The 27734-nt window shown below is 41.4% G+C and overlaps 1 protein-coding gene, 1 long non-coding RNA gene and 1 pseudogene across 2 annotated transcripts; 2 read left to right on the forward strand and 1 right to left on the reverse strand.

Moving 5' to 3' along the window:
* Nucleotides 1-4011: 4011 nt before the first annotated feature.
* LOC128571527 (uncharacterized) lies at nucleotides 4012-4119 on the forward strand (annotated as a pseudogene).
* Nucleotides 4120-10446: 6327 nt separating this feature from the next.
* Nucleotides 10447-26853, forward strand: TMIGD1 (transmembrane and immunoglobulin domain containing 1). The gene is made up of 6 exons (XM_053570895.1): nucleotides 10447-10611; nucleotides 13218-13496; nucleotides 18851-19129; nucleotides 23982-24085; nucleotides 25963-26003; nucleotides 26505-26853. Exons 1-6 carry the CDS (start codon nucleotides 10530-10532, stop codon nucleotides 26506-26508), a joined length of 789 nt encoding a protein of 262 aa, XP_053426870.1. The 5' UTR covers nucleotides 10447-10529; the 3' UTR covers nucleotides 26509-26853.
* Nucleotides 15247-26961, reverse strand: LOC128571207 (uncharacterized). The gene is made up of 2 exons (XR_008375700.1): nucleotides 26847-26961; nucleotides 15247-16863 (listed from the first exon to the last, which is right to left on the reverse strand). It is a non-coding gene; the product is annotated as an uncharacterized LOC128571207 (long non-coding RNA).
* Between the last annotated feature and the right edge of the window lie 773 nt (nucleotides 26962-27734).

Genomic DNA, 27734 nt, shown 5'->3' on the forward strand with positions numbered 1-27734 from the left:
CGGACCCTCAGGCTTTCCCATGTCCTAGTCACTCCCCTCCCTGTCCTCTTCTTCATTCCTCTGCAACAGAAAGTCCTTTGAGGCCTGCAGGCCTGCACAGCCAGCCTCCCTCAGGGTAGCCCTGTGCACACAGCCCTTTCTAAGGTGGAGCACCCAGCTTGAACCTCTAATTTGTCTCTAAGCAGGCGTCCTGCGTCTCACTCCTTCCCACCCTACCTCCCTTCTTTCCTTTTTCTGTGTCTTGAGTGCCCACTGAGAACTTTCACCTTTATCACCCTGGTCAATTCCTAGTTACATAGTCTGTGGTTCTCAAAGTAAGATTCACAGCCCACTGTTCCAGAGTCACGTGGGAGGCTTGTTAAAGGTAAGATTCCTGAGTCCCATCAAAACGGATGGAGGACATTGGGCGGCGCCTGTGGCTCAAAGGGGCAGGGTGCCGGCCCCATATGCCAGAGGTGGTGGGTTCAAACCCAGCCATGGCCAAAAACTGCAAAAAAAAAAAAATAATAATAATAATAAAATAAAATAAATGAAAGTGTTTAAAAAAACTGATGGAGGACAGTCCCCTGGAGAGTTCCCAGGTGATTCCCACACTCGCCCTAATCAGAAAGTTATGGCTGCCAGTTCCTGGACTCCCTTTTCTGTTACCTTTTCGGAAGTTTCTGGGCCTGGAGAACGTGAAGCAGATTTGTATCTATTCCCAGGAATTTTCAGACCCTAGGCTGCCTTTCTTCTCTCCCTTTGGGTCTAAGCTACTTTCAGAATCTCTGGAGTATTAAATTCTATTTATTCAATCAAACTACTTAAAGCTTAATGGTTAACTACCAGGCTCAATTACTTATGGGAAAAGGATTTCTTCCATCTGTCAGTTTTAGGAAACAAGAATGTTCCAGGGTAGCCGGGTGCTGTGGCGGGCGCCTGTAATCCCAGCTACTCGGGAGGCTGAGGCAAGAGAATCGCTTAAACCCAGGAGCTGGAGGTTGCTGTGAGCTGTGTGATGCCATGGCACTCTACCGAGGGCCATAAAGTGAGACTCTGTCTCTACAAAAAAAAAAAAAAAAAAGAATGTTCCAGGGATTTGTATGCCCTCAAACAAACTACATCATTTCTTTGACTTTCCAAAAGAGGGACCATGATAGCATTTCTCTGAATCCCATCTCAGGACCTGAGGGTACTCTACGCAGCTGCAGACCACCATTAACTTTCTTCTCTAGAATATAAGACCTTTGAAGGCCTACCGGGGGTTTCTAACCTTTTTTCTTTTCTGCTGCACATTAGAAGTGTAAGAGTTGTCTTGGATCACACGTTAAATACACAAATGCTAATGGAAGCTAATTAGCAAAAAAAGATCCATGCATACTTTTCATGATGTCCAGCACCACAGATAAGCAAAGTCCTCACAAAATCAGCATGCAGCCACAGGTTGGACAACCCTAGTAGAATTTGTTTTACTCATCTATGGGTGTACCAGGGTACCTGCATACTGTTGTGGAGATCAAGGAGCACCATTCATTTTATAGACATCATAGCTTTGTAAAATTATTACCATAATTTTCCACAGATGGCAGTAGAGTGACGTGAGAAGCCATCTTTTTCTCACTCATGATAAAGGCACCATATTGGCTTGGACGGGCCTGGCTTCCCGTATGCTTAGAATACCTGACACGTGGTAGATTTCCAACGAATATCTGCTAAATACACTTTCCCAATGTTTTAGTCATATAAAATGTCAAACATACATGTACCCCGTCTAGATTCAGTAATGTTAACATTTGCGATATTTGCTCTGTGTGTGTAAGCATGTGTTTATTTTTGCTGAATCATTTGAAAGTTAGTTGCAATCATCATTATGACAATCCATAAATATTTCAGCAGGCATCTCCTGACAATGAGGACATTGTCGACATAACTACAATACCATTATCACACCTAAGAATGATTAACCATTATTTCCTAATATTGCATAATATCCAGTTGTAGAAGTTGCTGTTAGTGCCCTACCCATATCCTCTTGGCCAACCTACAAATTGTCTACAAAGTTTCCATAGCAGGTGACTTCCTGAGTGTCTTTGCCTAGACATTCTTGGTCAGCTTGAGACAGTCCACTACGCCTTCATAGGGCAGGCTGGAAGTGCTAGAGAGTCAACAATTCAAGAGTGTCCATCATTGAATGATGGAGAAAAATTGGTATATAAATATCCAAACTTCTTTCTGACTCATGAATTGATTCTGAGGTGTGTTCCAAAGAACAAACCCCTTGTCAAAGGGTCTACAGTTGCCCACATTGGTAACCTGTTCATTAACACATTCTTTGGTAGTTGTCCCCCTTCCCTAACTTCCTTACTATGCTTCCTGAGAGTATCTTTAAATAAATTACTTGTGCCCAAAGCTTTGTCTCAGGGTCTACATTGGAGGGACCCAGAACCAAGATATCAGTCCATTATTATTAAAAATAAAAATAGGCTCAGCACCCATAGCACAATGGTTATGGTGCCAGCCACATGCACTGAGGGTGGCAGGTTCGAACCCGGCCCAGGCCAGCTAAACAACAATGACAACTGTAACAAAAAAATAGCCGGGCGTTGTGGTGGCCAGCTGTAGTCCCAGCTACTTGAAAGGCTGAGACAAGAGAATCGTTTAAGCCTAAGAGTTGGAGGTTGTTGTGAGCTACGATGCCACAGCACTCTACTGAGGGCGATGTAGTAAGACTCTGTCTCAAAAAAAATAAATAAATAAAAAGTAATAATAATAAAACACATTGATCTTGGATCCATAGAGAGGCAAACTCAAAACCTGCTTAGTATTTCCTGCAAGGCAGGTTTGGTCTTGATAAATCCTCTCAGTATTTGCTTGTTTGCAAAGAACTTTATTTTTCCTTTATTTATGAAATTTAGTTTTGCAGGATACAAAATCCTAGGCTGGAAGTTTTTTCTGCTTTCAAAGGCTGAAGATGGGACCCCAATCCCTTCTGTTCTGTAAGATCTCCAATGACAAGTCTGCAGTTATCCCCATGTGCTCTCCTTTGTAAGTTACTTAGTGTTTTCTCTTTACGGCTTGCAGAAGTTCCTCCTTCATGTTGACTTTGGCCAATCTGATGACTATGTGTCTTGATGATTGCCTCTTTGCAATGGGTCTCCCAGGTGTTTTTTGAGCTTCGTTTATCTGGATGTCTAAATCTTTGGCAAGACCAGCAATGTTTTCCTCAATTATTCTCTCAAATAGATTTTCTAGCCCTTATGAGTTTTCTTCTTTACTCTCAAGAATGCCTGTGATTCTTATATTTAGCTGTTTATGTAATTCAATAATTCTTATTTTCTTTGTTCATTCCTCTTAATTCTCTGTTTATTTTTTTGACTGAGTTAATTCAAAAGAGTTATTCTTCAAGCTCTGATATTCTTTCTTCTGCGTTGTCTAATCTATTTTTAAAACTGTCCACTGTGTTTTATATTTCTTTAAGTGATTTTTTTTCATTTCCAGAAGTTCCATTTGGTTTTTCTTTAATATATCTAACGCTTTAGTGAACTTTTCTTTCATTTACTGAATTGTTTTCCTAGTTTGTTTGAGTTAGTTTTCAATTGTCTCTTGAATTTTGTTGAGTTTCCTTACAATCCATATTTAGAATTCTTTATGTGTAATTTTAATATTTTCATTTTAGTTGGTATCCATTGATAGAGAGCTGGTATTCCCTTTTATGGGTGTCATTTTTCTCTGATTTTTTCAAACTTCTGGAGTTCTATCACTGATTCCTTCTTATCTGGAGCAGCTGTTGTCTTTTGTTTTTGGATTTTCTTTTGTTTAGATGGGGGATTTTTTTCCTCCACTTTACTTTCATGGTTATATTTGTAGGGTATGTTGGGTAAGAACCTTTGGCTTTGTTTCTGGGTGTTTTGGCAAAAATCAATGTACATAAATCAGTAACATTACACCCCAAACAGTCAAGCTAATAGTCAAATCAAAGACTCGATACCATTCACAGTAGCTACAAAAAAATAGCTAAGAATACACATAACTATCACTTCTCGGCCTTTTGGCTAAGATCAAGTGTAGTATCTGTTCTTATCAGAATACACATAACTAGGGAGGTGAAAAATCTCTACAAAGAGAAGTATGAAACACTAAGAAAAGAAATTGCAGAGGATACAAACAAATGGACAAACATATCATGCTCATGGATCACTAGTATCAACATTGTTAAAATGTCCATAGTACCTAAAGTGATCTTCAACAATGCAATCCTTATCAAAATGCCAATGTCATATTTCACAGATCTAGAAAAAATAATTCTATGTTTTGTTTTGACCCAGAAAACAACCAAATAGCCAAGGCAATCTTAGGCAAAAGGAATAAATATGGAGGCATCACATTATCAGACTTGGAACTATGCTATAAGATTATAGTAACCAAAACAGCATGGTGTTAGTACAAAAATAGAGACATAGACCAAGGAAACAGTATAGAAAACTCAGATATAAAACCATACACATACAGCCAACTTATCTTTGACAAAGCAGACAAAAATATACACTGAGGGAAAGAATCCCTATCCAAGAATGGTGCTGGGAAAATGGGATAGTCACATGCAGAAGAATGAAACAGGATGGGTACCTCTCACCACTCACAAAAATTAATTCAAGATGGTTAAAAGTTTTAAATGTATGAAACCATAGGAATTCTGGAAGAAAATGTTGGAAAAACTCTTCTGCAATTATTGGCTTAGGCAAAGACTTTATGAAGAAGACTCCAATGGTAATCACAGCAACAACAAAAATAAATGAATGGGATTTTATTAAGTTAAAAAGTTTCTTCACAGCCAAGGAAATAATCAACAGAGCAAATAGACAAGCCACAGAATGGGAGAAAATATTCATGCACTATACTCCAGATAAAAGGCGAATAAGCAGACTCTACAAAGAACTCAAGCAAATCAGCAAGGAAAAAAATCAAACAACCCCATCAAAAAATGGGCAAAAGACATGAACAGAAGTTTTTCAAAAGGAGGCAGACAAATGGCCAAGAAACATGAAAAAATGCTCAATATCACTATCATCAGGGAAATGCAAGTTAAAACCACAAGGAGGGTGTGCTCCCACCCAATGGGCACAATGTAAGGGTATATGGCACACCTCCTGGGTGTGGGGCTCAACTACATAAGGATCTTACCTAACAAACACAAGCATTGCAACCTAATTATTTGTACCTACATATTAATCTGAAAAAAAGAAAAACCACAATGAGATATCACCTTACCCCTGTCAGAATGGCTTTCATTGAAACGTCAAAAAGTAATAGATGTTGTGGCATGAATGCAGAGAGAAAGGAATACTTATACCCTGTTGGTGGGACTGCAAATTGATCCAACCTTTACGGAAAACAGTATGGAGATACCTCAACAAACTAAAACAAGACCCATTATTGGATCCAGCAATCCCACTACTGGGTATTTACCCAAAGGAAAGAAGTCATTTGATCAAAAAGACACCTGTACACAAATATCTTATTCCAGCACAATTCACAAGTGCAAAGATGTGAAATCAACCCAAGTGCCCATCAATTCAAGAGTGGCTTAACAAACTGTGGTGTATGTATGCTGTGGAATATTACTCATCCATGAAGAAGGAAGATGTAATGCCTTTTGCAACAATTTGGATGGAACTGGAGACCATTGTCCTAAAAGAAATATCTAAAGAACGGAAAAACAAACACCACGTGTACTCACTATTAAACTGGAACTAACTGAAGGTTGTAAGAGGGACATAAAACTTAATGGAAAGCAAACAGAGGGGCTGGAGTAGATTGGAAGGGTGAACACTATCTGGGTAACAGGCACACTTAATAACTATGACTCAAGCATTATAAATGTGATCCATGTAACCAAAATAATATTTATGCCCTGATAGTACTTTGAAATATTTAAAAAAAACCCAAACCCCAGCTTAGGTGGTGCTTGTAGTATAGCCAGCAGGAGCTGCTCTCACCTATGATTCTTGCATTAGCAACACTGTAGTGAGGTTCTGTTTATTGAGGATGCCCCGCCCAGCCTGTATTCATAGTAGTAATAAAAGCTACTGCTTACTAAGAGCTTTATATACTTCATTTCATTTAATCTTCACAGTGGGGTTATAGGGAGGGTACTACACATGAATTGTTATTTCCACTGTATTGATGAAGAACCTGAGGCTCACGGAGGTTAAATGACTTTTCGAAGTCACAAAGTTAGTAAGGGGCAGATCTCTGGTGTGCTTAACCAGTGGGTGCATAATCATAAATATTATTCTATTGTATTTTTGTATTAATAGGAACAATAGTACTTGGCAGATAACATCTATATGATTAAGAATCCTATAAACAGGCAGTGCCTGTAGCTCAGTGGGTAGGGCACTGGCTACATACACCCAGGCTGGTGGATTCCAGCCCAGCCAGGCCAGCTAAACAACGGTGACAACTGCAACAACAAAAAAATAGCCCAGGCATTGTGGTGGTCACCTGTAGTCCCAGCTACTTGGGAGGCTGAGGCAAGAGAATCACTTATGCCTGAGAGTTTGAGGTTGCCGTGAACTGTGACACTATGGTACTCTACCCAGGGCAACAGCTTGAGACTCTATCCCCCCCCCCAAAAAAAAAAAAGAATACTATAAACACAGTGTAATGTAAGGATTCTCCAATCAGGTGAGAGCCTCAAGGCGATAAAACTGTCCCCTGCCATGCCTGGCTTGGTACAATTTACACATTGGGCTTGGGTTACTAGTGAAGTAAGGTGTTTCTAGTGTTTTTTAAGTTGTGCAGAATATTTCAATGTTTTGACTGCTGTGAAAATCAAACCTTTCCTGGATTTATCCTATCATAATCCCTGGGATAATAGATTATCAAAACAGAGTCATTTTACAGAGTATGGTAGTGTTTAGTGAGATGTGCTACAAGGTTTTACACAAGTTCAGACTTTATGGGAACAATACTTCTCTAAACTTAGATCTTAAGAAGATGTCTTGGGCGGCGCCTGTGGCTCAGTGGGTAGGGCACCAGCCTCATATACCGAGGGTGGTGGGTTTGAGCCATCCTCACCAGCCCGGGCCAAACTGCAAAACAAAAAATGGCTGGGCGTTGTGGTGGGCGCCTATAGTCCCAGCTACACAGGAGGCTGAGATAAGAGAATCACCTAAGCCCAGGAGTTGGAGGTTGCTGTGAGCTGTGACGCCATGGCACACTACCAAGGGTGATAAAGTGAGACTCTGACTCTAAAAAAAAAAAAAAAAAGAAGAAGATATCTTAAAACAAAAAGATGTCTTTCCCAATTACTATCTTCTCTAAGAATCCATAAAAAGAAACAGACTTTGATCCCCATTTATCTTATTTACTTGACCCTACTGTCGTAAAGTGTTCAAATTCAAGTTATTATAAAGGATAGTAAAAGGGAAATCATCCAGAGTTTCCAGTCAGAGGAACAAGGAGGTCAGTTTTTCAGAGCTTAGCAGGTAAGTGATGAGATTTGTTTTATGTAGAAAATAGAGATAGAAAAATTAAAAACTCAAAGGAGGGGAAATTCTCTTTTTTTGTGTTTTTTTTTTTTTTGGCCGGAGCTGGGTTTGAACCTGCCACCTCTGGCATATGGGACCAGCGCCCTACTCCTTGAGCCACAGGCACCACCCCAAAGGAGGGGAAATTCATTTTGAAAAGTTGCTGTCTTGGTGGAGTGGAAGGAAAGAGGAGACGTCAGTCCTCCCCCTTTATAGGGTGAAATGAGGTCTGCCAAGAAGTCCACACTCTCAGTTTTTATCGAGCACCTATAATGGAAAATGTTTGAGAAAACTCTATTTTTTTGAGACAGTCTTACTCTGGTACCTAGGCTAGAGTGCCGCAGCGTCAGCCTGGTTTCAGCAATCCTCCTGCCTCAGTCTCCTGAGTAGCTGGGACTACAGCCACCTATCACAATGCCCAGCTGATTTTTTTTAGTAGAGACAGGGTCTCCCTCTTGCTCAGGCTGGCCTTGAACTCCTGAGTTTAAGCTATCTTCTTGCCTGGGCCTCCCAGAGTGCTAGGATTATAGGTGTGAGCCACTGTGCCCAGCCGAAAAAACTCTGTTAATGATCACATTCTGCCGTCATCACTGTTACAACACTGTGATAGAAATCTTTTTGGCAAAATCTTAAAATTACAAAAGAATCATTATTAGTGTTAATTTCATGCTATTAAAAGATTGCTGCAGGGTTGCCTGCCAGAAAGGGAGAGCCTGACAGGAATGAAACTTGCTCCTGTCAGGACAGGTCCAGGATAACCCCAGAGGAGCCCCAAAGAAGGCATAGGTGTGTTCCAGCTCTTGAAAGCTAATAATGACTGGTGTTAAGGGGACAGAACTCCAAGTGGCCGGGGACTGCAAGGGATTAACAGTAGCTTCTTAAAGGAAGAGACTATTAATCCAGGCAGTAGGGCAGTCACAAAGCCTGGTCTTGGTAGTCCTGGATTTGAATTCTGACCCCGCCATTTACTGTCTATGAGATCCTGGGCAAATTATGTAATCTCTCTAAACCTGCAAAAACTACCTCAAGAGGCTTGCTGTGGGGCTTGTAATTGACATAACATTTCTTTCTTTTGTTTTTTTTAGAGACAGAGTCTCACTTTATCACCCTCGGTAGAGTGCTGCGACATCACAGCTCACAGCAACCTCCAACTCCTGAGCTTAGGCGATTCTCTTGTCTCAGACTCCCGAGTAGCTAGGACTACAGGCATCTGCTACAATGCCCGGCTGTTTTTTGCTGCAGTTTGGCCAGGGCTGGGTTCAAACCTGCCACCCTCAGTATATGGAACTGGCACCCTACTCACTGAGCCACAGGCACCACCCAGACATAATGTTTCTAACATGTTACACACAGTGCCAGTTGCAGCGAAAGAGTTTCCTATGTGTTTCTACTCTGATCATAACACCTCTTGAAAGGAAGTCCTGAGTATATGTTTTTCCCAGAAAGAAGTAGAGATTATCCTAGGGAGAGGGATGGTAGAAGCAAAAGATTAATTAAAAGATTGCTGCAGGCTTGCAGCATAATCTATTTCTGCCAAATAATTAATAATCTTTATTATTTATTTATTATTTTTAGTCCATGCTGGGTCAAGGAGTATTAGGAGGGGGAGAGTAGCAGAGGGGTGGGGAAAGCAGAGGTCAACACGGTTTAAAACTAGAGGCCAGGGCGGCGCCTGTGGCTCAGTCGGTAAGGCGCCGGCCCCATATACCAAGGGTGGCGGGTTCAAACCGGCCCTGGCCAAAATGCAAAACAACCAGAAAATAGCCGGGCGTTGTGGCGGGCGCCTGTAGTCCCAGCTACTCGGGAGGCTGAGGCAAGAGAATCGCTTAAGCCCATGAGTTGGAGGTTGCTGTGAGCTGTGTGAGGCCACGGCACTCTACCGAGGGCCATAAAGTGAAACTCTGTCTCTACAAAAAAAAAAAAACAAAAAAACTAGAGGCCACATGTTGATTGAGTCTTTTGTAAGTACACACCATCTGAATATACGCGATTCAGAATAGTCTCAGAAACTCTCTCCTATCAGAAAATAACTTTACAAAAACGACCCAAAAGGCCAGTTGTGGTGGCTCACACATGTAATCTCAGCACTTAAGGAGGCTGAGGCATAAGGATCACTTGAGGCCAGGAGTTAAAGACCAGCCTGGGCAACACAGAAAGACCCTGTCTCAACAAAAAAGGAAGGAAGGAAGGGAAGAAAGGAGGGAGGGAGGGAAGGAAAGAGAAAGGGAAGAAAGAAGGAAAGAAAGAAGGAAGGAAGGAAGGAAGGAGAGAGGAAAGGGAAGAAAGAAAGAGGAAAGGGAAGAAAAGAGGGAGGGAGGAAAGGAAGAAAGGAAGGCAGGGAGCCAGAGAGGAAGGAAGGAAGGAAGGAAGGAGGGAGGGAGGGAGGGAGGGAGGGAGGGAGGGAGGGAAGGAAGGAAGGAAGGAAGGAAGGAAGGAAGGAAGGAAGGAAGGAAAAAGATTAGCTGGGTATGGTGGTGGGTGCCTATAGTCCCAGCTACTTGGGAGGTTGAAGCAAGAGGATCACTTGAGCCCAGGAGCTTGAGGTTGCAGTGAGCTGTGACGATGCCACTGCACTCTAGCCAGAGCTACAGAGCAAGACTCATCACTATCAAAAATTGATTTAAAAAAGACCCAATAGAAACTTTTAACACTTTTTGAGACTGTTTGAGAATGCAGTAAGTTTCATCTCTTTTTCTGTTAAAATGATATCTATCAATTTCTCTAGGGAAGACCAGGGACTTAAAGTGCCTTCTATAGTTTTATCTATTACCTTGTGGTTTTCTTTTTGTTGCCTGAAAAAAAAAAAGCCCTAATGCTAAAAGTACTTTGGACTGAGTCAGAACAGGGTTGTTTAATTAAAAACTACAAGTATTGCTGTTTTAGCCAGGATGATTCATCTGGGACCTTATTTTAAACGCTAAATAGACAGAAGGAAGGTTCATAAAATCATTGTAAACCAAAGTACAATACCAACTGCATGCTTCTTCTCCCGGTAGTTTCGAAGTGAATTTTTTAAAGATGGCGTGGAAGAGCAGCAGTGTAATGCAAATATGTAGAGTTCTTCTTTCAGTAATTGTTTTTCTGCCGAATGAGATGACAGGTAAGTTCATACTCTTTTTGGCCTCTTTTTATAGATAAAGAGAAATTTCACATTTAAAAAAAAATCAGTGGTAGGCTGGGCACGGTGATTCATGCCTATAATCCCAGCACTGGGAGGCCAAGACGGGCGGATAGCCTGAGCTAGAGTGAGACTCAGTCTCTAAAAATAGCCGGGCGTTGTGGCAGGCGCCTGTAGTCCCAGCTGCTCGGGAGGCTGAGGCAAGAGAATCGCTTGAGCCCAAGAGTCTGAGGTTGCTGTGAGCTGTGATGCCACAGCACTCTACCGGGGATGACAAAGTGAGACTCTGTCTCAAAAAATAAAAATAAAAATAAAATAAATAAATAAATAAAATTAAAAAGTCAGTGGGCATTGGGTATAACCTTAAATTCCATATTGGAATGACTATGCAGTTTGTATGGTTCACAGTATAGGAGTCACATAATAAAAAACCAAATGGAAAAAACATTGTTTTTAGGGTTCTAATATTACAAGACAAAGTGAAGTATTCTATTCTCTCCAGAGCCATAGCCAGAATTTTCCTACATTTTAATGCATTTCATTACTAATCTTACACCAAATAATCTTCTGTTGATTTGAACACATGACTTGCATGAAAATCTTTTCTGCGTTTGCTCCTCACCCCCAGCTGTAAGTAGTTTCCCCACCTTCCCTGGCTTTACATACTATACATAGTCATTGTGAGATAAATTAGACAATGTATAAAAGGAGAAAGAAAAGTAAAAATCTCCCTAAAGCCCTTTATCCAGAGATAACCATTCAATGTTTTGGCATATATTGTCCCAGATTTTTAAAAAATTCCAGGCATCACGGGCAGCACCTGTGGCTCAGTGAGTAGGGCGCACCAGTCCCATATACCAAGGGTGGTGGGTTCAAACCTGGCCCTGGCCAAACTGCAACAAAAAAATAGCCAGGTGTTGTGGAGGGCGCCTGTAGCCCCAGCTACTTGGGAGGCCGAGGCAGGAGAATCGCCTAAGCTACAGGTTGCTGTGAGCTGTGACCCCACAGAACTCTACTGAGGGCAACAAAGTAAAACTCCGTCTCTAAAAAAAAAAAGAAAAATACTAGGCATCAATCTCATTATCTTTACCAGTAGCTTATACTTTTTTTAAAAGTTTATATATATATTTTGCAGTTTTGGGCCAGGGCCAGGTTTGAACCCGCCACCTCTGGTATATGGGGCCAGCGCCCTACTCCTTGAGCCACAGGCACCACCCTATATATTTTTAATTAATTTTTTTAAGACAGAGTGTCACTCTGTCACCCAGAGTAGAGTGTCATGGCATCATCATAGCACACAGCGACCTCAAACTCTTGGGCTCAAGCAGTCCTCTTGCCTCACCCTCGCCAGTAGCTGAAAAGTTAATGTATTACTGAAAAGTTAACATACTAACAAATGTTAACTAGGATGCAGATTTGTGGCATTTAAAGGTCTTTTTTAGTTTTGTTATTTACTTCTGAATAAGGAAAATTAAAATTTAGGTATATTACTATGTAATAAATGCATTTCTAAAAATAGAGCTGAAGAAAGAACTGCTATTACCCTGCTCACCTACCCCACAAAATCTTGTCTATCCACCAAAACCCGGCTATTTAGACATCTTTTTGTTTTGGTATGCCACTAAAATAATATTAAGATATCAGAAATACAAGACTGAATGAGTACAGGTGAAACTTACTAAAGGCGGAATACAAATGCCTACATACAATAACTAAGAAAATGCCATGAAGGCTACGTTGAACAGTTTGATGAGAATATTTCAGATTGTATATGAAACCAGCACATTGTACCCCTTGATGTACACAGCTATGATTTAACAATAAAAAAAAGAAATACAAGACTGAGTTTGTCCATAATCCTATCATCTAATCGGAAAAGCCTCTGTAAGTCATTTTCCTCACATACATGTTCAATTTTGATGCATTTGTAGTAGTTATTAGAGATGATTTACAGTCTGCATTTTCACCTGCTATATTCATGTCTTAAATATTTTTTTTATTTTGCTATAGTCCCTTCATTTCTCCATTTCTACTCCCTTGCTTTCTACTTCTAACTCCATGAAGTAAGAAAATCAAATCTGGTGTGTGTATGTAAATTCAATAGATATAGAAGTTTTTCTAAATCTTTCCTCCATGAATATATATATATATATATATAGTATGTGTGTGTATATGTTATATATATAATCCTTCTGTACATACTGGTTTCTAACCCAGTGGTTCTCAAACTTCACTGCACATTAGAATCACCTGGGGCCTTTAAAAAAAATCCAAGATTGCACTCATGTCAATTAATCATATCATCTGGGGACGAGAGCCAGGTATCAATATTTTCGTAAAGACTACCAGGTAATTCCAATTGCAGCAAAATTTGGTGACCACCATTTTAACTTTTTCCTTTTTTTTTAGTTAATAATACATATGGATCTTTTTCTTTATTAAATTATATAGATCAACATGACTATTTTTAACTGTTGAGAGTATATATTTTTCGCTGATAAAACATAACTTATTTAACCACCCCCTGTTGATGGACGTCTAGGTTTTTTTGCCACGCATACCTCAATAGTTTCTTCCTATACTCCCAGGCTCTGTTTTAACTGTGAACGGTAAAACGGAGAACTATATCCTGGACACTCGGCGTGGCTCTCAAGAATCTCTGAAATGTGCTGTTCAGAACCATACCAGGGAGGAAGAACTTCTCTGGTATCGAGAAGAGGGGAGAGTGGATTTGAAATCTGGAAACAAAATCAACTCCAGCTCCATCTGTGTCTCTTCCATCAGCGAAGATGACCACAATGTCAACTTTACCTGCAGGCTGCAGAGTGATAAGACAGTGTCCATTTCAGTGATGCTGAATGTTATATGTGAGTAAGGGGGAAAGAAACTGCTTGTCAAGCTATCATGTCTGCACTACATTAAGTGGTAGTGCTAAAAACTAAAAAGCTAAAAACTAGGGCGGCGCCTGTAGCTCAAGGAGTAGGGCGCAGATCCCATATGCTGGAGGTGGCGGGTTCAAACCCAGCCCTGGCCAAAAAAAAAAAAAAACACACACACACACAAAAAAAAACAAAGCTAAAAACTAGGTCTTGATATTGCCAAATTGGCAGATTTATGCTCCCACAACAAAGCATGAGAGTACTTATTTATCTGTGAGCACTAAGTACCCTTAAACTCTTAAGAATTTGTTAGCCTCCTTTGAAATTTTATTTTCATTTTTAAAATTTAGAATGAGGGTATTGAGCCAGGTGAGGTGCCTCACACCTGTAATTCTACCATCTTGGGAGACCAACACAGGTGGATCCCTTGAACTCAGGAGTTCAAGACCAGCCTGAGCAAGTGTGAGACCCCCCCCAACCCCATCTCTAAAAATCGCTGGTGTTGGGTGGTGCCTGTGGCTCAAGGAGTAGGGCACCAGCCCCATATACCAAAGGTGGTGGGTTCAAACCCAGCCCTGGCCAAAAACTAAAGAACAAAAAAAAAGCTGGTGTTGTGGCAGGTGCTTGTAATTCCAGCTACTCAGGAGGCTAAGGCAGGAGGATTGCTTGAGCCCCAAGAGTTTGAGGTTGCTGTGAGCTATGATGTGCCATGGCACTCTACCCAAGGTGACAGAGTAAGATTCTATCTCAAATTCTAACAACGAAGGTGTTCACCTTTTCACAAGTGAAAGGTATTCATGTGATTTTTCTTTTCCTGTGAAATGCCTGCTTGTGTCTTTTATCCATTTTTCTGTTAGGTTGTCTTTTTCTCGTTGATATGTATAAGGGCTTTGCAAACTAAGAAAATTAGTCATTTGTAATTTTGCATTGTTTCCCCTATTTATTTTGAAAATTTTAATAGTTTTTTATATTGAAACTTTAAATCTTTTTCTTTGTGGTGTCTAGCTTTATGTTCCACTTAGAAAGATTTTCATTTGGGGATCTTTTAACATAATCTTAAAATCCAAAATGGTGAAGCTCTTTAATGGTTGGGTTTCAAGTATGGGTAACCCATTGGTGGAACTATATATGGTTAGAGGACTGTCAAATGATAGTATGTAGGTGGTCATGATGGTGATTTGGCTGGAAATCTGGTTCTGCGTGAGGGAAATGAGTATAGTAAGGGATGTTGTGGTATAGGATGACAGAGTGGTATGACTGGTAGAAAGAGCTCCTTATTTGGAAGCTAGTAACAAAAATAAAAATCACTTGATGCCAAAGAGCTCAGCCAACTTTTCTGTGAAAAATTGGTGCCATTGCCCCTAAGATACCAGGGTGAAGAAACTGATAGGGACCCAACTCTGGAAAATGGGGGCATCCGATAGCTTGAGGTTCTAGAGTGAATCATTTGCATGTTTCTAAACAAAGACACTTTTTTCAAAATTTTATTTTAAACAAATTGGCAAAAACTGATTATCAGCAAGCTATCTCTTGGGTACTCTGATAGAATCCAAGACTATAATAGGACCTTGGAGGTCTGGTAATCCAGCCTTTTAAAATGACAGATGAGGAAACTGGGGCCCAGAATAGCAGCTCCAATCATAGCTGGACCTAAGAACAAAATACAAATCCCCAGGATCTTTCCTTTCTTTCTTTCTTTCCTTTCCTTTCCTTCCCTTTTCCTTCCTTCCTTCCTTCCTTCTTTTCTTTTCTTTTCTTTTCTTTCTTTCGAGATAGATTCTCTCTCTGTCACCCAGGCTACAGTGCAGTGACAGCTCTCATAGCTTACTGCAACCTCAAGCTCCTGGACTCAAACAATCCTCCCACCTCATCCTCTCAAGTAGCTGAGACTATAGCCATGCACCACCATCCCTGGCTAAATTTTTTATTTTTTATGGCGATGCCAACTTGCTATGGTGCCCAGGCTGGTTTTAAATCCCTGGCCTCAAGCAACCTTCCCAACGTTCTGGGATTAGAGGTGTGAGCCACCGTGCCTGGCCAGCTTACGCTTTTAAACATGAGGTGCAGAACTGAAATGTGTGGAAAAGTCAGTGAAGCTAAGTTTTTATTGAGGATGCTGTCAACACATCATAGGGCTCAGAGCTACTTTATTCCTCTAGTAAAAGCCTAGGCTTCTAATCTAGTTCTCTTTCCATGAAGCCTTCCTAAGGGAGACCCAGGAGAAATGCTGACAATGTGATTTGGTGACTTAAATTGTTTTTAGTTTTCCAGCCTCAATCTACTTTTACAATCATCTTTATAACAGCCTCCTAATTATGATTGTTGCTAAGCATATGTGTGTGTGTATAGATACATACACACATACGTGTGTGTACATACACACCATTATGTATATATATGTATATATACACACGAGGCAGGGTGCAGTGGCGTATGCCTGTAAAACTAGCACTCTGGGAGGTGGAAATGGGCGGATCCCTTGAGCTCAGGAGTTTGAGGCCAGATTGAACAAGAGTGAGACTCCGTCTCTACTAAAAATATAAAAACTAGCTAGGCACCTGTATTGCAGCTGTTTTTACAGGCACCTGTATTCCCAGCTACTCAGGAGGCTTAGGCAGGAGGATCGCTGGAGCCCAAGAGTTTAAGATTGCTGTGAGCTATGCTGCCACAACACTCCACCCAGGGCACAGAGTGAGACTCTGTCTCATAAAAATAGACATTTACACACACTCTGTATATGGCCAATTGGTCACTGATTCATAGTGACAATAGCTGACACAAGCTCATCCACTAATACATCAAAATGAGCTCAAAAAAATGGGACAAGGATGTTATGCACAATCCAAAGGAAGTATTATTATTGTTATAAATAGCAGCTCGAGAGCTAAATGGAAGCTTGACTGTTTAAGGGGGAATGTGGAGAAATAGTTTTGCTCATACATTGTTGCTAAAAGTAGAAATTGAGATCAACTCTTTTGGAATATCTATCAAAATTTAAAACGTGATTATACTATGACTGAGAATTTCTCCTTTCAGATATTAACCTTGGAGAAATACATGCACATGAAGAGATAAGTACGAGAGTGTTTATGGTAGCATTAACACTCTAATGAAAACAACCTAATGTCCGTCAAAGTACTCAATATTAAAAAACCATATATTATACCATAGCACTCTGCAAGCAAGGAACTAGATCTCTATAACTCAATGTGGACATATCTCAAAACCATGAAGGTCGGGCAGCACCTGTGGCTCAGTGGGTAGGGTGCCGGCCCCATATGCCGAGGGTGGCGGGTTCAAACCCAGCCCTGGCCAAACTGCAACAAAAAAAATAGCCGGGTGTTGTGGCGGGCGCCTGTAGTCCCAGCTACTTGGGAGGTTGAGTCAAGAGAATTGCCTAAGCCCAAGGATTTGGAGATTGCTGTGAGCTGTGTGACGCCACGGCACTCTACCAAGGGCGATAAGGTGAAACTCTGTCTCTACAAAAACAAAACAAAACAAAACAAAAAAACCATGAAGGTCATTAGAGAAATGAAACCTGTTATGTAAATCCTTCCCATGCTCCTAAAAACAGTACACTATATTCCCTTTGGGAACACTACAGATATAGAAAACTCCTTTTTTTTTTCTCCAACACGTCTCCACTTTATTAAGGCTGACCACCATGATATTTACGTATCTAAGCATGTGTTCCAGATTTCAGTGATGTTTAGATTCTGAATAATGTTTCCATAATTATTAAGGATTTACACCCAATTCACAGCAGTGGGTATTTCAGAGGAGTTAGAAAGTGACCAGCCTGGAGACAAAGAGGACTTTCGCTTTATTTGAAATGTACATAAAGAGTGGGTGTTCCTAGTAGCTGATACACTTAATTTTAAATAGTTAAATAAGAAGAAATAATGAATAGGATCTGTCCCCAAATGGCATTGTTGTATTTGACAATCATGTTCTCTGTTCTAGCAGCTTCCTACACCTCTGAATACCATATACTATCCTGGTTGGAAACGATACAGAATTCAAGCTCATTCCAAAGAGCAACAAAATGTCGTTCTTCAGAGAGAGTTATTAATAGCACAGCCTACTCGGGGTCTAATTATTCAGTGTTTGAATTATTCTAGCTCCTTTTTCCTGCTTCTCCGCCTCTACCTTTTCCCAGGTTCCCACTCTTCCACCATTTTGTCACTCTCCTACATCTTTGCTGGAAAGGGCAAGGGCCACGGAGATAAATGTGTTTGACTATGTGTGGGTCTACAACTGCTCCTTGTTGTGGAGGGAATAAGGAGTTGCAAACGCGGAGGCATGAGAGGGACTCTCCACTTCCATAGATGCCAGAGTTGTGATCACAACACCTTCTGGGAGGACATTATTTCTAGAGGACCACTGAGGAAATGCAAATAGGCATTGGTAAATATACAGCCAGGACAACCATTAGATAAAGTACAAAAATAAAACCCTCCAAACCACTGCCACCACAGTGATAACAGTAGCTAAGCACTGTAGTAAATTCTTTCCAGGGGTTAACTCATTTACTCTTCACAGAAACTTATGAGATGGGTATTATTATCCCATTTGTTAGACAAGAAAACGGAGGCATTAGAAGTTAAGTAACTATCTCCAAGTGGTAGAGATGAAATTAGGATGAAATCAGGACTATCTTCAATGCCTACCTTCTTATTTTTATTTTTTTAGACAGTCTCATGTTTTCACCCTCAGTAGAGTGCTGAGAGTCATCGCTCACAGCATCTTCAAACTCTTGGGTTCAAGTGATCCTCTTGCCTTAGCCTCCCAAGTAGCAGAGACTACAGGTTCCTGCCACAATGCCCAGCTAGTTTTTCTATTTTTAGTAGAGAGAGGGTCTGACTCTTGCTCAGGCTGGTCTCGAATTTCTGAGCTCAAGCAATCCACCTGCCTTGGCCTCCCAGAGTGCTAGAATCACAAGTGTGAGCCACCACACTCGGCCAATGCCTGCCTTCTTAATATTGTACTATTTTATCCAACACTAACTTGGGTTGGTTTATTAACTCTCAGAGAACAAAAGCCCAAAGCTTATGCTTCTGGCTAGTATTATAAATTGTCTACTTGGTACAGATTTATGATCACATTATGTTCATAATCATATATTGTTTCATGGTTTGTCTTCACCACATTAGAAGTTCTATGGGGTTTGGCACTGGATGTGTTATTTTGAATTATATCCCCAGCTGCTAGCTCTGTGATCAGCACTTAATAGGTGCTCAAAAATTTGTATCAAATGAGTAAATGCCTAAAGGAAGGCCTTGAACAGGGACCACAAACTACTGCTTATCTGCTAATGAAATCTAAATGCTTGAGTCTTGCAGTTCCTCCTCTCCTAAGTGGAAACAACTTCCAAACAGCTGAGGAAGGCAGTTCCGTGAATTTGGTTTGCAACGTGAAATCCAATCCCCAGGCTCAAATGATGTGGTACAAAAGTAACAGCATCCTGAATTTAGAGAAAAACCATCATCAAATCCACCAGACAAGTGAGTCTTTGCAGCTGTCAATTACCAAAGTCAGGAAATCTGACAATGGGACCTACAACTGTATTGCAAATTCATCTCTGAAAGTGGAGACCATGGACTTTCACCTGATTGTTAAAGGTAACTCTTTTTTTTTTTTTTGTAGAGACAGAGTCTCACTTTATGGCCCTCGGTAGAGTGCCGTGGCCTCACACAGCTCACAGCAACCTCCAACTCCTGGGCTTAAGCGATTCTCTTGCCTCAGCCTCCCAAGTAGCTGGGACTACAAGTGCCCGCCACAACGCCCGGCTATTTTTTGGTTGCAGTTTGGCCGGGGTCAGGCTTGAACCGGCCACCCTCGGTATGTGGGGCTGGCACCTTACCGACTGGGCCACAGGCGCCACCCAAAGGTAACTCTTTTTAAGGAATAACCAGCACAGAGCAAAACTCAGACTAGGTGCTCAGTAAATATTTTTGGTGACAACAAATAATAATGACAATTATAATTCGTAGCTAGGATTTTCTTGAAGAATTATTCCCATCCAAGGAATTTTCCACTAAGAAACTGAGTCTGTCTTTTTAGGGGAGTTATGCCCATTCCATATAGGACACTGCTTTTTGAGCAAAGATATTTTTCTAGAACCAAGTGTAGAAAACAATTGGGCAACCAGGTATGTAGGAACTGGACTTCTGAGTTCATGGCCTAATGACAAACAGAAGAGAAGTAAAAACAAACAAAAAACCCAAGAACCCCCTCACACACACCCCCCCCCCAAAAAAAACACCCCGGTTCAGTTGAGGTGGCTCAGCCTATAATCCTAGCACTCTGGAAGGCTGAGGCAGGTGGATTGCTTGAGCTTATGAATTCAAGAACAGCCTAAGCAATAGTGAGACCCCATCTCTACTAAAAATAGAATAACTGAGGCAAGAGGATTGCTTCAGCCCAAGAGTTTGAGGTTGCTGTGAGCCATGATGAAACCATGGCATTCTACCCAGGGTGACAGCTTGAGACTCTGCCCCGCCCCCCTCCCCCCCCCAAAAAAAGTACCACAAAGAAGGAAGTTGGTGACCAGTAAGAAAATGGATCTTTGGCTTGGTGCCTGTAGCTCAGCTGCTAGGGCACCAGCCACATACACGAGAGGTGGTGAGTTCGAATCCAGCCTGGGCCTGCCAAATACCAATGACAACTACAACCAAAAAATATCCGGGCATTGTGGCAGGAGCCTGTAGTCCCAGCTACTTGGGAGGCTGAGGCAAAAGAATTGCTTAAGCCCAAGAGTTTGAGGTTACTGTGAGCTGTGACACCACTGGCACTCTACCGAGGATGACAAAGTGAGACTCTCAGAAAAAAAAAGAAAATGGATCTCTAAAATCACTCCTAACTCTTACTCTAACCTGGAGGCTTATCAAAAGAGGGAGGGAAAGAAAAAAAGCTTTTCTCTTGGCTTCATGCTTCATCCACCCAGGTTGATCATCTCTGCACTAACAGAGAACAAATGAATCTCTGAGTGTTTTTTCCTCCTCGGATTTCTTGCTCATACAAAAAGAGAAAGGCGAGCTACCTGGTGTAGCAGATGCTAAACTGCTCATGTACAGCATTTTCTGGTCTTGGGCCAGTACTCGAGAGCCAGCCCAGCAAGCTGAGGCTCCTGTATCTTGTTAGAACATTATTCACTTTGTCATTTGCCTCCCTGTACCCACTCATTGCCTTTTTTGCCAGTCCCCAGGCAGCCAACTGAACCCCAGCCAGGAATGTCAGATTGACGTAACCATAGGACATCTTCTTTCCTCCCCCTGGGGTAGAGGGTCTGGGCTAGGAACAGAGTAGCTGGTGGGGAGGAAGAGCTGCTGGTGGTTGAATGCCCATCACCATGATTGCTGGCATATGGGAGCAGTGACAGTATACCCAGGGGCTGCTTGCTTTAAAAACCAAACCTATAAATATCCTAAGTACCCATGGGGTAGAAACAGTGGAATAGCTGTGGCTATTCACCTCCACGGAGACCACAAAAGCATGCTGAAATGGGCCTCACATCTCAACTGGTGGTGAAGACCACACTTACAGAATAGGGAATGATACTATCTCTATTAGTTAAGAAGACATCATAATTGCTCCTGGCACATTTAAAAAAAACAAGCAAACATTCAGCTTGTGTGGCAATCAGGATGCCAGCTTGGCAAATCGCCTTTCAGGTGGGCAGAAACTTGTTTGGGGTGGAGTTCTTCCAAACCAACTTGTTTTTCTCATTTATTCTTGCTTTGTTACTCCTCTGGCCATTGGCTGCCTTTGTAACATACACTGTCCGCTGCTGGTGTTCAGGCTCAATGCTGAGTTTTTCATGACTTCACTGCTCAGTGGGGTTGTTCCCAAATGAGGCCATGCAAAAGTGGAAATGACATCATAGTCGTTTCTTAAGCACGAGATTTAGCACACGTCTTAGAATTATTTTGCCATAACAAAGATGGGAGGGGTGAAATATATATAAGGAGGGGTTGTCAATATATAAATGACAACATAAAACAGGAGGGAGTAGTTATACTTGCCAAAGTCACTTTCTTTTCTTTCCTTTTTTTTATTAAATCATAGCTGTGAACATTAATGTGATCATGGGGCACCATACCCTGGTTTCATAGACCGTCTGACACATTTTCATCACACTGGTTAACACAGCCTTCCTGGCATTTTCTTAGTTATTGTGTTAAGACATTTACATTCCACATTTACTAAGTTTCGCATATACCCTTGTAAGATGCACCGCAGGTGTAATCCCACCAATCTCCCTCCCTCTGTCCACCTCCCCGCTCCCTCCCCTCCCTTTCCTCCTTCCCCCTATTGTTAGGTTATAACTGGGTTATAGCTTTCATGTGAAAGCCATAAATTAGTTTCATAGTAGGGCTGAGTACATTGGATACTTTTTTTCCCATTCTTGAGATACTTTACTAAGAAGAATATGTTCCAGCTCCATCCCAAAGTCACTTTCAATGGAAACTTGGAATCCAAAGCAAGCCAGAGGGTCAGGCAGTTTATTTTAGCTTATTGATGAAAATGAAATCTGTCGCATATAGTTTTATTTTATTCGGCTTAGTAAAAATATTCCGACCAGTGACTGAATACTTTTCCTGATCATCTCACTTTCACTTTCCCTTCATTTTGACACATGTCCTTGATATGCAAGTGGAGGGGCTCCCCAGTAAGACGAAGGCTCTTTCGGTACATCCCAGAGCTGGCTATGACATGCAGGGCTTGTAAGTAGAGGCCTGTTGAGCCAAGTTTCTCCAGAAGTTAGGTATGACCTTCATGAGAATAATTTTTAGGAATAAACAAGAGAGGGCAAACATTTAATACACTTACTCCCCACAAATATCCCAAGATGGGTAAGTCATAGGAAAGAAAATGATTAAAAGGTAATTGGTTTGTATATTTTATACTTATGGGGAGGGAGGATAAACCCTATATCATAATCTTGAGGTATATAGAAATTAGCCTTTGAAATTAGATTTATCTAAAGTCATTTCTTCCCTTCCACTCTGGTTTATACCACTCATATGCCCTGTCATGACCCTGCTTCCTTTGTAATTCTTATCTCAATCTGTAGTTTTTGTTCATTTACTGTTTGTCTCCCTGGATAGAATATGAGCTTCATGAGGGCAGAGGAGCCCTCCACGTCTGTCCTGGTTTTTGCAGAGCTGAGCACCGTGCCTAATACACATTCATTATTTAGTAAATATGTGTTGTCCACACCTCAATTCATAAACTCAATTATGCAATAAGTAGCACACTCTCTGTTTACTTTAAATATCTAAAATTTTATCTAAACCATGATTGGAACCCCTTCCTCTCATTAGGTGGCATCAGAATCCAGGGGCTTAGACAAAGTCATTTAAAAACCTTTGCTAAAAAAAAAAAAAAAAAAAAAACCTTTGCTTAAAGCCCTTTTACTTTTCAGAATTCCATCCTATATTCCATTAAACATATTAAAGCAAAGCACATTATGCATACTTTTTTGCTGTAAGAATTTTAAAAGGATTATAATAACTCATATAGATTTTGAATTTTATGATTAAGTTATTAATTTTTTTCTTGAGCTTTAAACATTATTTAACATTAGGGTTATAGTTGACAAAGAGCTACATTTTATAGATGTTTAAGCATTTATTAACTTTGATTCATTTTGCCACTTTCTTTCTATACCTTGGAGCCAATACATTTCTACCCCTTATGTCTCTCCCCTTCTTTTTTATTTTGAGACAGAGTCTCTCTATGTCGCCCTTGGTAGAGTGCTGTGGTGTTGCAGCTCACAGCAACCCCAAACTCCTGGGCTTAAGCGATTCTCTTGCCTCAGCCTCCCAAGTAGCTGGGACTACAGGCGCCCGCCACAATGCCCGGCTATTTTCTTGTTGTTGTAGTTGTTTAGCTGTTGTTTTAGCTGGCTGGATTTGAACCCACCACCTTCAGGGGATGGGGCTGGTGCCGTAACCACTGTGCTACGCGCGCCGAGCCGCTCTCCCCTTCTTAATCCAGAAAGCTCTCCTCTCTCTCTCTCTTTTTTCCCCCTTTCTCTTCTTGCTCTCAAAGCTTTCCCCTCTTTCTTTCTCCTTCTGGGATATCTCTCAGTATCTTTTGAGCTTTTCAAAAGGCAGGAAAAATCACTGACTTCAATCTAGTTCTACTTTCTGTATGGCAAAAATTGTGGATGAAGAAAATACAAAATGGTCTATTCATTTGGGGGAAGTGAATCATACTATAATACATTGTTCTTCCGAAAAGGAATGGATTCAAAACCTGCCTCTGCCATTCACTAGTTCTGTGATATTGGACACTTAGACTAACATCTCAAAGCCCCTGGTTCCTCATCTATAAAATGGAGATAACCTTTTGGGGAGGCTGGGAGAACTTAATTAAGAGGATGATACAATGGAAGGCATCGTGGCTGGGACATCTGAGCCGCCTATAAAGGTTCATTCTCATTCCCTGCGTTTGCATTTCCAACAGAGAAAGCCATAGCTGTACCGATCGAAGCCATCATTGCTGCGTGTGTTGTGGTCTTTCTAACGTTGTGCTTTGGAGTGATTGCAAGAAGAAAAAGAATAATAAAGGTATCTAAACATTCTGAGCTATTAGGGTAAAAACTCTGCTAGCTAAAGGCGGACAACAGGCTACGTGAGTGACTTGCATTAGGAACCATTCTTGGGCAAAGTGGAATGTGGCCTTTCTACTGTAAGATCTAAAATAAACTTGCTCAATTGTATGTATATTATGAAGAGAGCTTTACCAAGAATGGAAGTGCCTATAGTCAAGGTCTGAAGGAAAGTAGCTGTGGTGTTAGGGGTAGGGGACTTGGGGCTGATTTTCCTCCTTTTAAATTTCCCTTCGTTGTTACCCGGTGCTGCCTGTGGTATAATAAACAAACAAGGAGAGGAACATCTGGTCTGGGGATACAGAGATCTGCATTAAAAAGATGCCATTTGCTGCTCACCTCTGGAGTTGAGCCAGCAGTGGGCTGGTTTATATTGTTGAGTAGTTAACCTCATTGGCTAGCATGATTCAGAGGACGTGCATGCATACGTTAATGCCGTGCATTTGACTCGTCATTTAATGCAGTGCAAAAGGAGGGCAAATAGGCAGAACGCCTTTAAGGAACGGCCAATATGCCGTAGGCGGAGTTCGTCATTCAGCAAGGGCATTCTCCATGAAACACATAATGACTGGGCAATGATGTCTCCCAAGAAGAAATTCACCTCACTCCCTATTACAATCCAACTCAATTTTTCCTATATTGAGTTTTTTTATTTTTTCCTATAAAAAAGTGTCAGTGTGGTGGTGTGCACCTATAGTCCCAGCTACTTAAGAAGCTGAGGCAGAAGGATCTAGGAGTTTGAGACTAGCCCAGACAAATACTGAGACTTCAACTCTAAACATAAAGAAAAGAAAAAATACTCAGCAATGTAAGAATCCTGATTAAGAGTTACATCTTCTCCAAGTTCAATAAAAACTATTAATGTGGCAAAAAAAAAAAAAAAAAATGAGAACTGAGCCAGTGCAGAGGTGGGGGTCTTTCCATGGCACCTAACCCTGAGCCACTTGGATGAGTTTATCCACAGGCCTTAGAAAAGCAGGCAAGGTTTTCTTCCGGCCTTGCATGGGAGGTGGTCCTGGGTTGCCGAGTCTACCTGCTCTTCTAGGGCTAGGGCAACAACCCGGGGGAGTGGCGACTGGATCTTCAAAGTTGTCTGTGTCTTCCCAAGAACAGCACAAAATGAACAAGATTGTACAGAAAGTCCAGGGATCAGTGTTATTTGAGGATGTGGCTGTGGGCTTCACCCAGGAGGAGCAGCAACACCGGGATCCTAGTCACAGGTCTCTGCATAGGGACGTGATGCTGGAGAGCTCCAGCAACCTGGTCTCAGCAGAGTACTGTGTTACTAAACCGGAGGTGATCTTCAGGCTGGAACAGGAGAGGAACCGTGGGTACTGGAGGAAGAGTCCTCACGTGACAGCCACCCAGGCTGTTCCTGGCTCTGACGCTTTCCCAGACTTCCCTTGTTTTGGATGACCTTGACAGTTTGCACAGTCCTGGTGAGACATTTGGAAAGCTGATCCCCTAAAAGAGAGGAACCAAGGAAACAAACCTACACATTTGTGGGAAGTTGTATTCGTGAATAACAAAATGCTGAATAAGGTACACGATCATGTAATAGGAAAACCATTTAACTTGGACAAAAATTATTTTCCTTCAGAAAAATATTCTGTCCGTGTAACTCTTTTGGAATGAGTTTCAACAACGTATCAGAACTGGTTGTCCATAAGAACAACTATTTAGGAAATAGGCCTAATGAATGTAATGCCTATGTAAATTGCTACTCAGGGTTAGGCATGAGAAAACTCATACTAAAGAGAATGTTTTAACAATAAAAAAAGAGAGAGAGAAAAGCAAAGCAGGCAAACTCATTGCCCTTGTCGTATTTGCTTTCAGCTCTGCAAACGAGACGAAGACCCGCACAGTGGAACATCTCTGTAAGTACTCTAGGCTGGGGCCAACAATTTCCCACAAACAGTTGGGGAGCAGTGGTGTGCGTTATAAAGCTCTTTCCAGGCAAATTCCTCCAGCCTTGGGAAGTACTAGAGGTGAAGGGGTTCAGAGGAGAATAGAAGGTGGAGGAAATTCTGCCTCCACTTTAGAGGAAGACAAGCTGGAAGGTTGAGAACCCTTTTGGTCCCAAGCCTACTCTCTCTTTAAGCAAGTTTGGCCCATGCTTGTGTAACTGCACTTTATTGCCACACAATGTAAATGACTGAAAGAAACTGCCCTGGGGGAAGCCACAGCGCCATACTCCACAATAAATCAGGAGCCAAGTTCGCAGTAAATACTGCCTTCTCTCTGGAGCTCCTCCAGCATATGGGAAGTGGGCCGGAGGTAACAAGAAGAAAGGCATTCTCTCAGAGAGCCCCGATTTTGTTTTGATTTTTCTGCTTAAGTGCTATGATCATTATAATTAATTTTCTGGTTCATTTCAGATGAGAAAGCAGAGATGCCATCCAACGCAGGAAGAGTTTTGTATCAGGACCTCCTCGATTTCTGTAGTCCCATCTGTATTTACTGCTATTATTAAATTTACTCCTGTCAAATTGTCAGAGGTTATGAAGAAGTGTTTCATTAGTCCCTTAACAGTAGTTGTTATGATTACTTTGAGATACTTATGGAACATTTTTGTGGAGAGAGCTGTTAAGAATGAAAAGTAAGGGTGGCACCTGTGGTTCAGTGAGTAGGGCACCGGCCCCATATACCGAGGGTGGCGGGTTCAAACCCAGCCCCGGCCAAACTGCAACAAAAAAATAGCCGGGCGTTGTGGTGGGCACCTGTAGTCCCAGCTGCTCTGGAGGCTGAGGCGAGAGAATCGCGGAAGCCCAAGAGCTGGAGGTTGCTGTGAGTCCTGTGATATCATGGCACTCTACCAAGGGCGGTAAAGTGAGACTCTGTCTCTACAAAAAAAAAAAAAAAAAAAGAATGAAAAGTAAGATATTTGTTAAGTCTTCTCCCTGAAGTATATGTGAATTAACTGAGATTTCTTCCAAATAGATTGGGAATCACCCACTATTTAGTGTGCATTTTTCTACATTTGGGTCTCACAAATCAGTGCGGTATCAAAAAACAAAAAAAAAATGGGAGAAGGACATACAGTGATCAAATTTTTAAGTTGCAAGGAAGCTCATAAAACACATCAGTTACCATCTACCTTCACTGTCATTCCACAAAAGAAGTGTTGTAGAATTAAAAAAAGAAGGATATGATCTCGAAATATGACACTTCTTTAAATGGAATAAATTTGGTATTATAAAAAATTCAGCATATGTCTTTATTTTTCTCATCTTATCACAGTTGACACAGTCACAAAGTTTGTGAGCTCTATCTGATGAAGAATATGCAAAGAGCAGGGCCAGACCCTGGCCAGTGTATTCCCTACAAATATCCTTTGTCTTTTTTTACATTTCATTTGCATATATACATATGTATATATATATTTTTTTTTTAGAGTCTCACTATGTCTCCCTCAGTAGAGTGCTGTGGCATCACAGCTCACAGCAACCTCCAACTTTTGGGCTTAAGCGATTCTCTTGCCTCAGCTTCCCAAGTAGCTGGGACTACAGGTGCCCACCACAATGCTCAGCTATTTTTTTGTTGCAATTGTCATTGTGGGTTTAGCTGGCCCAGGCCAGGTTCAAACCCGCCAGCCTTGGTGTATGTGA

The sequence above is a fragment of the Nycticebus coucang genome, chromosome 18 (assembly GCF_027406575.1).
Source record: "Nycticebus coucang isolate mNycCou1 chromosome 18, mNycCou1.pri, whole genome shotgun sequence".
NCBI lineage: Eukaryota > Metazoa > Chordata > Mammalia > Primates > Lorisidae > Nycticebus > Nycticebus coucang.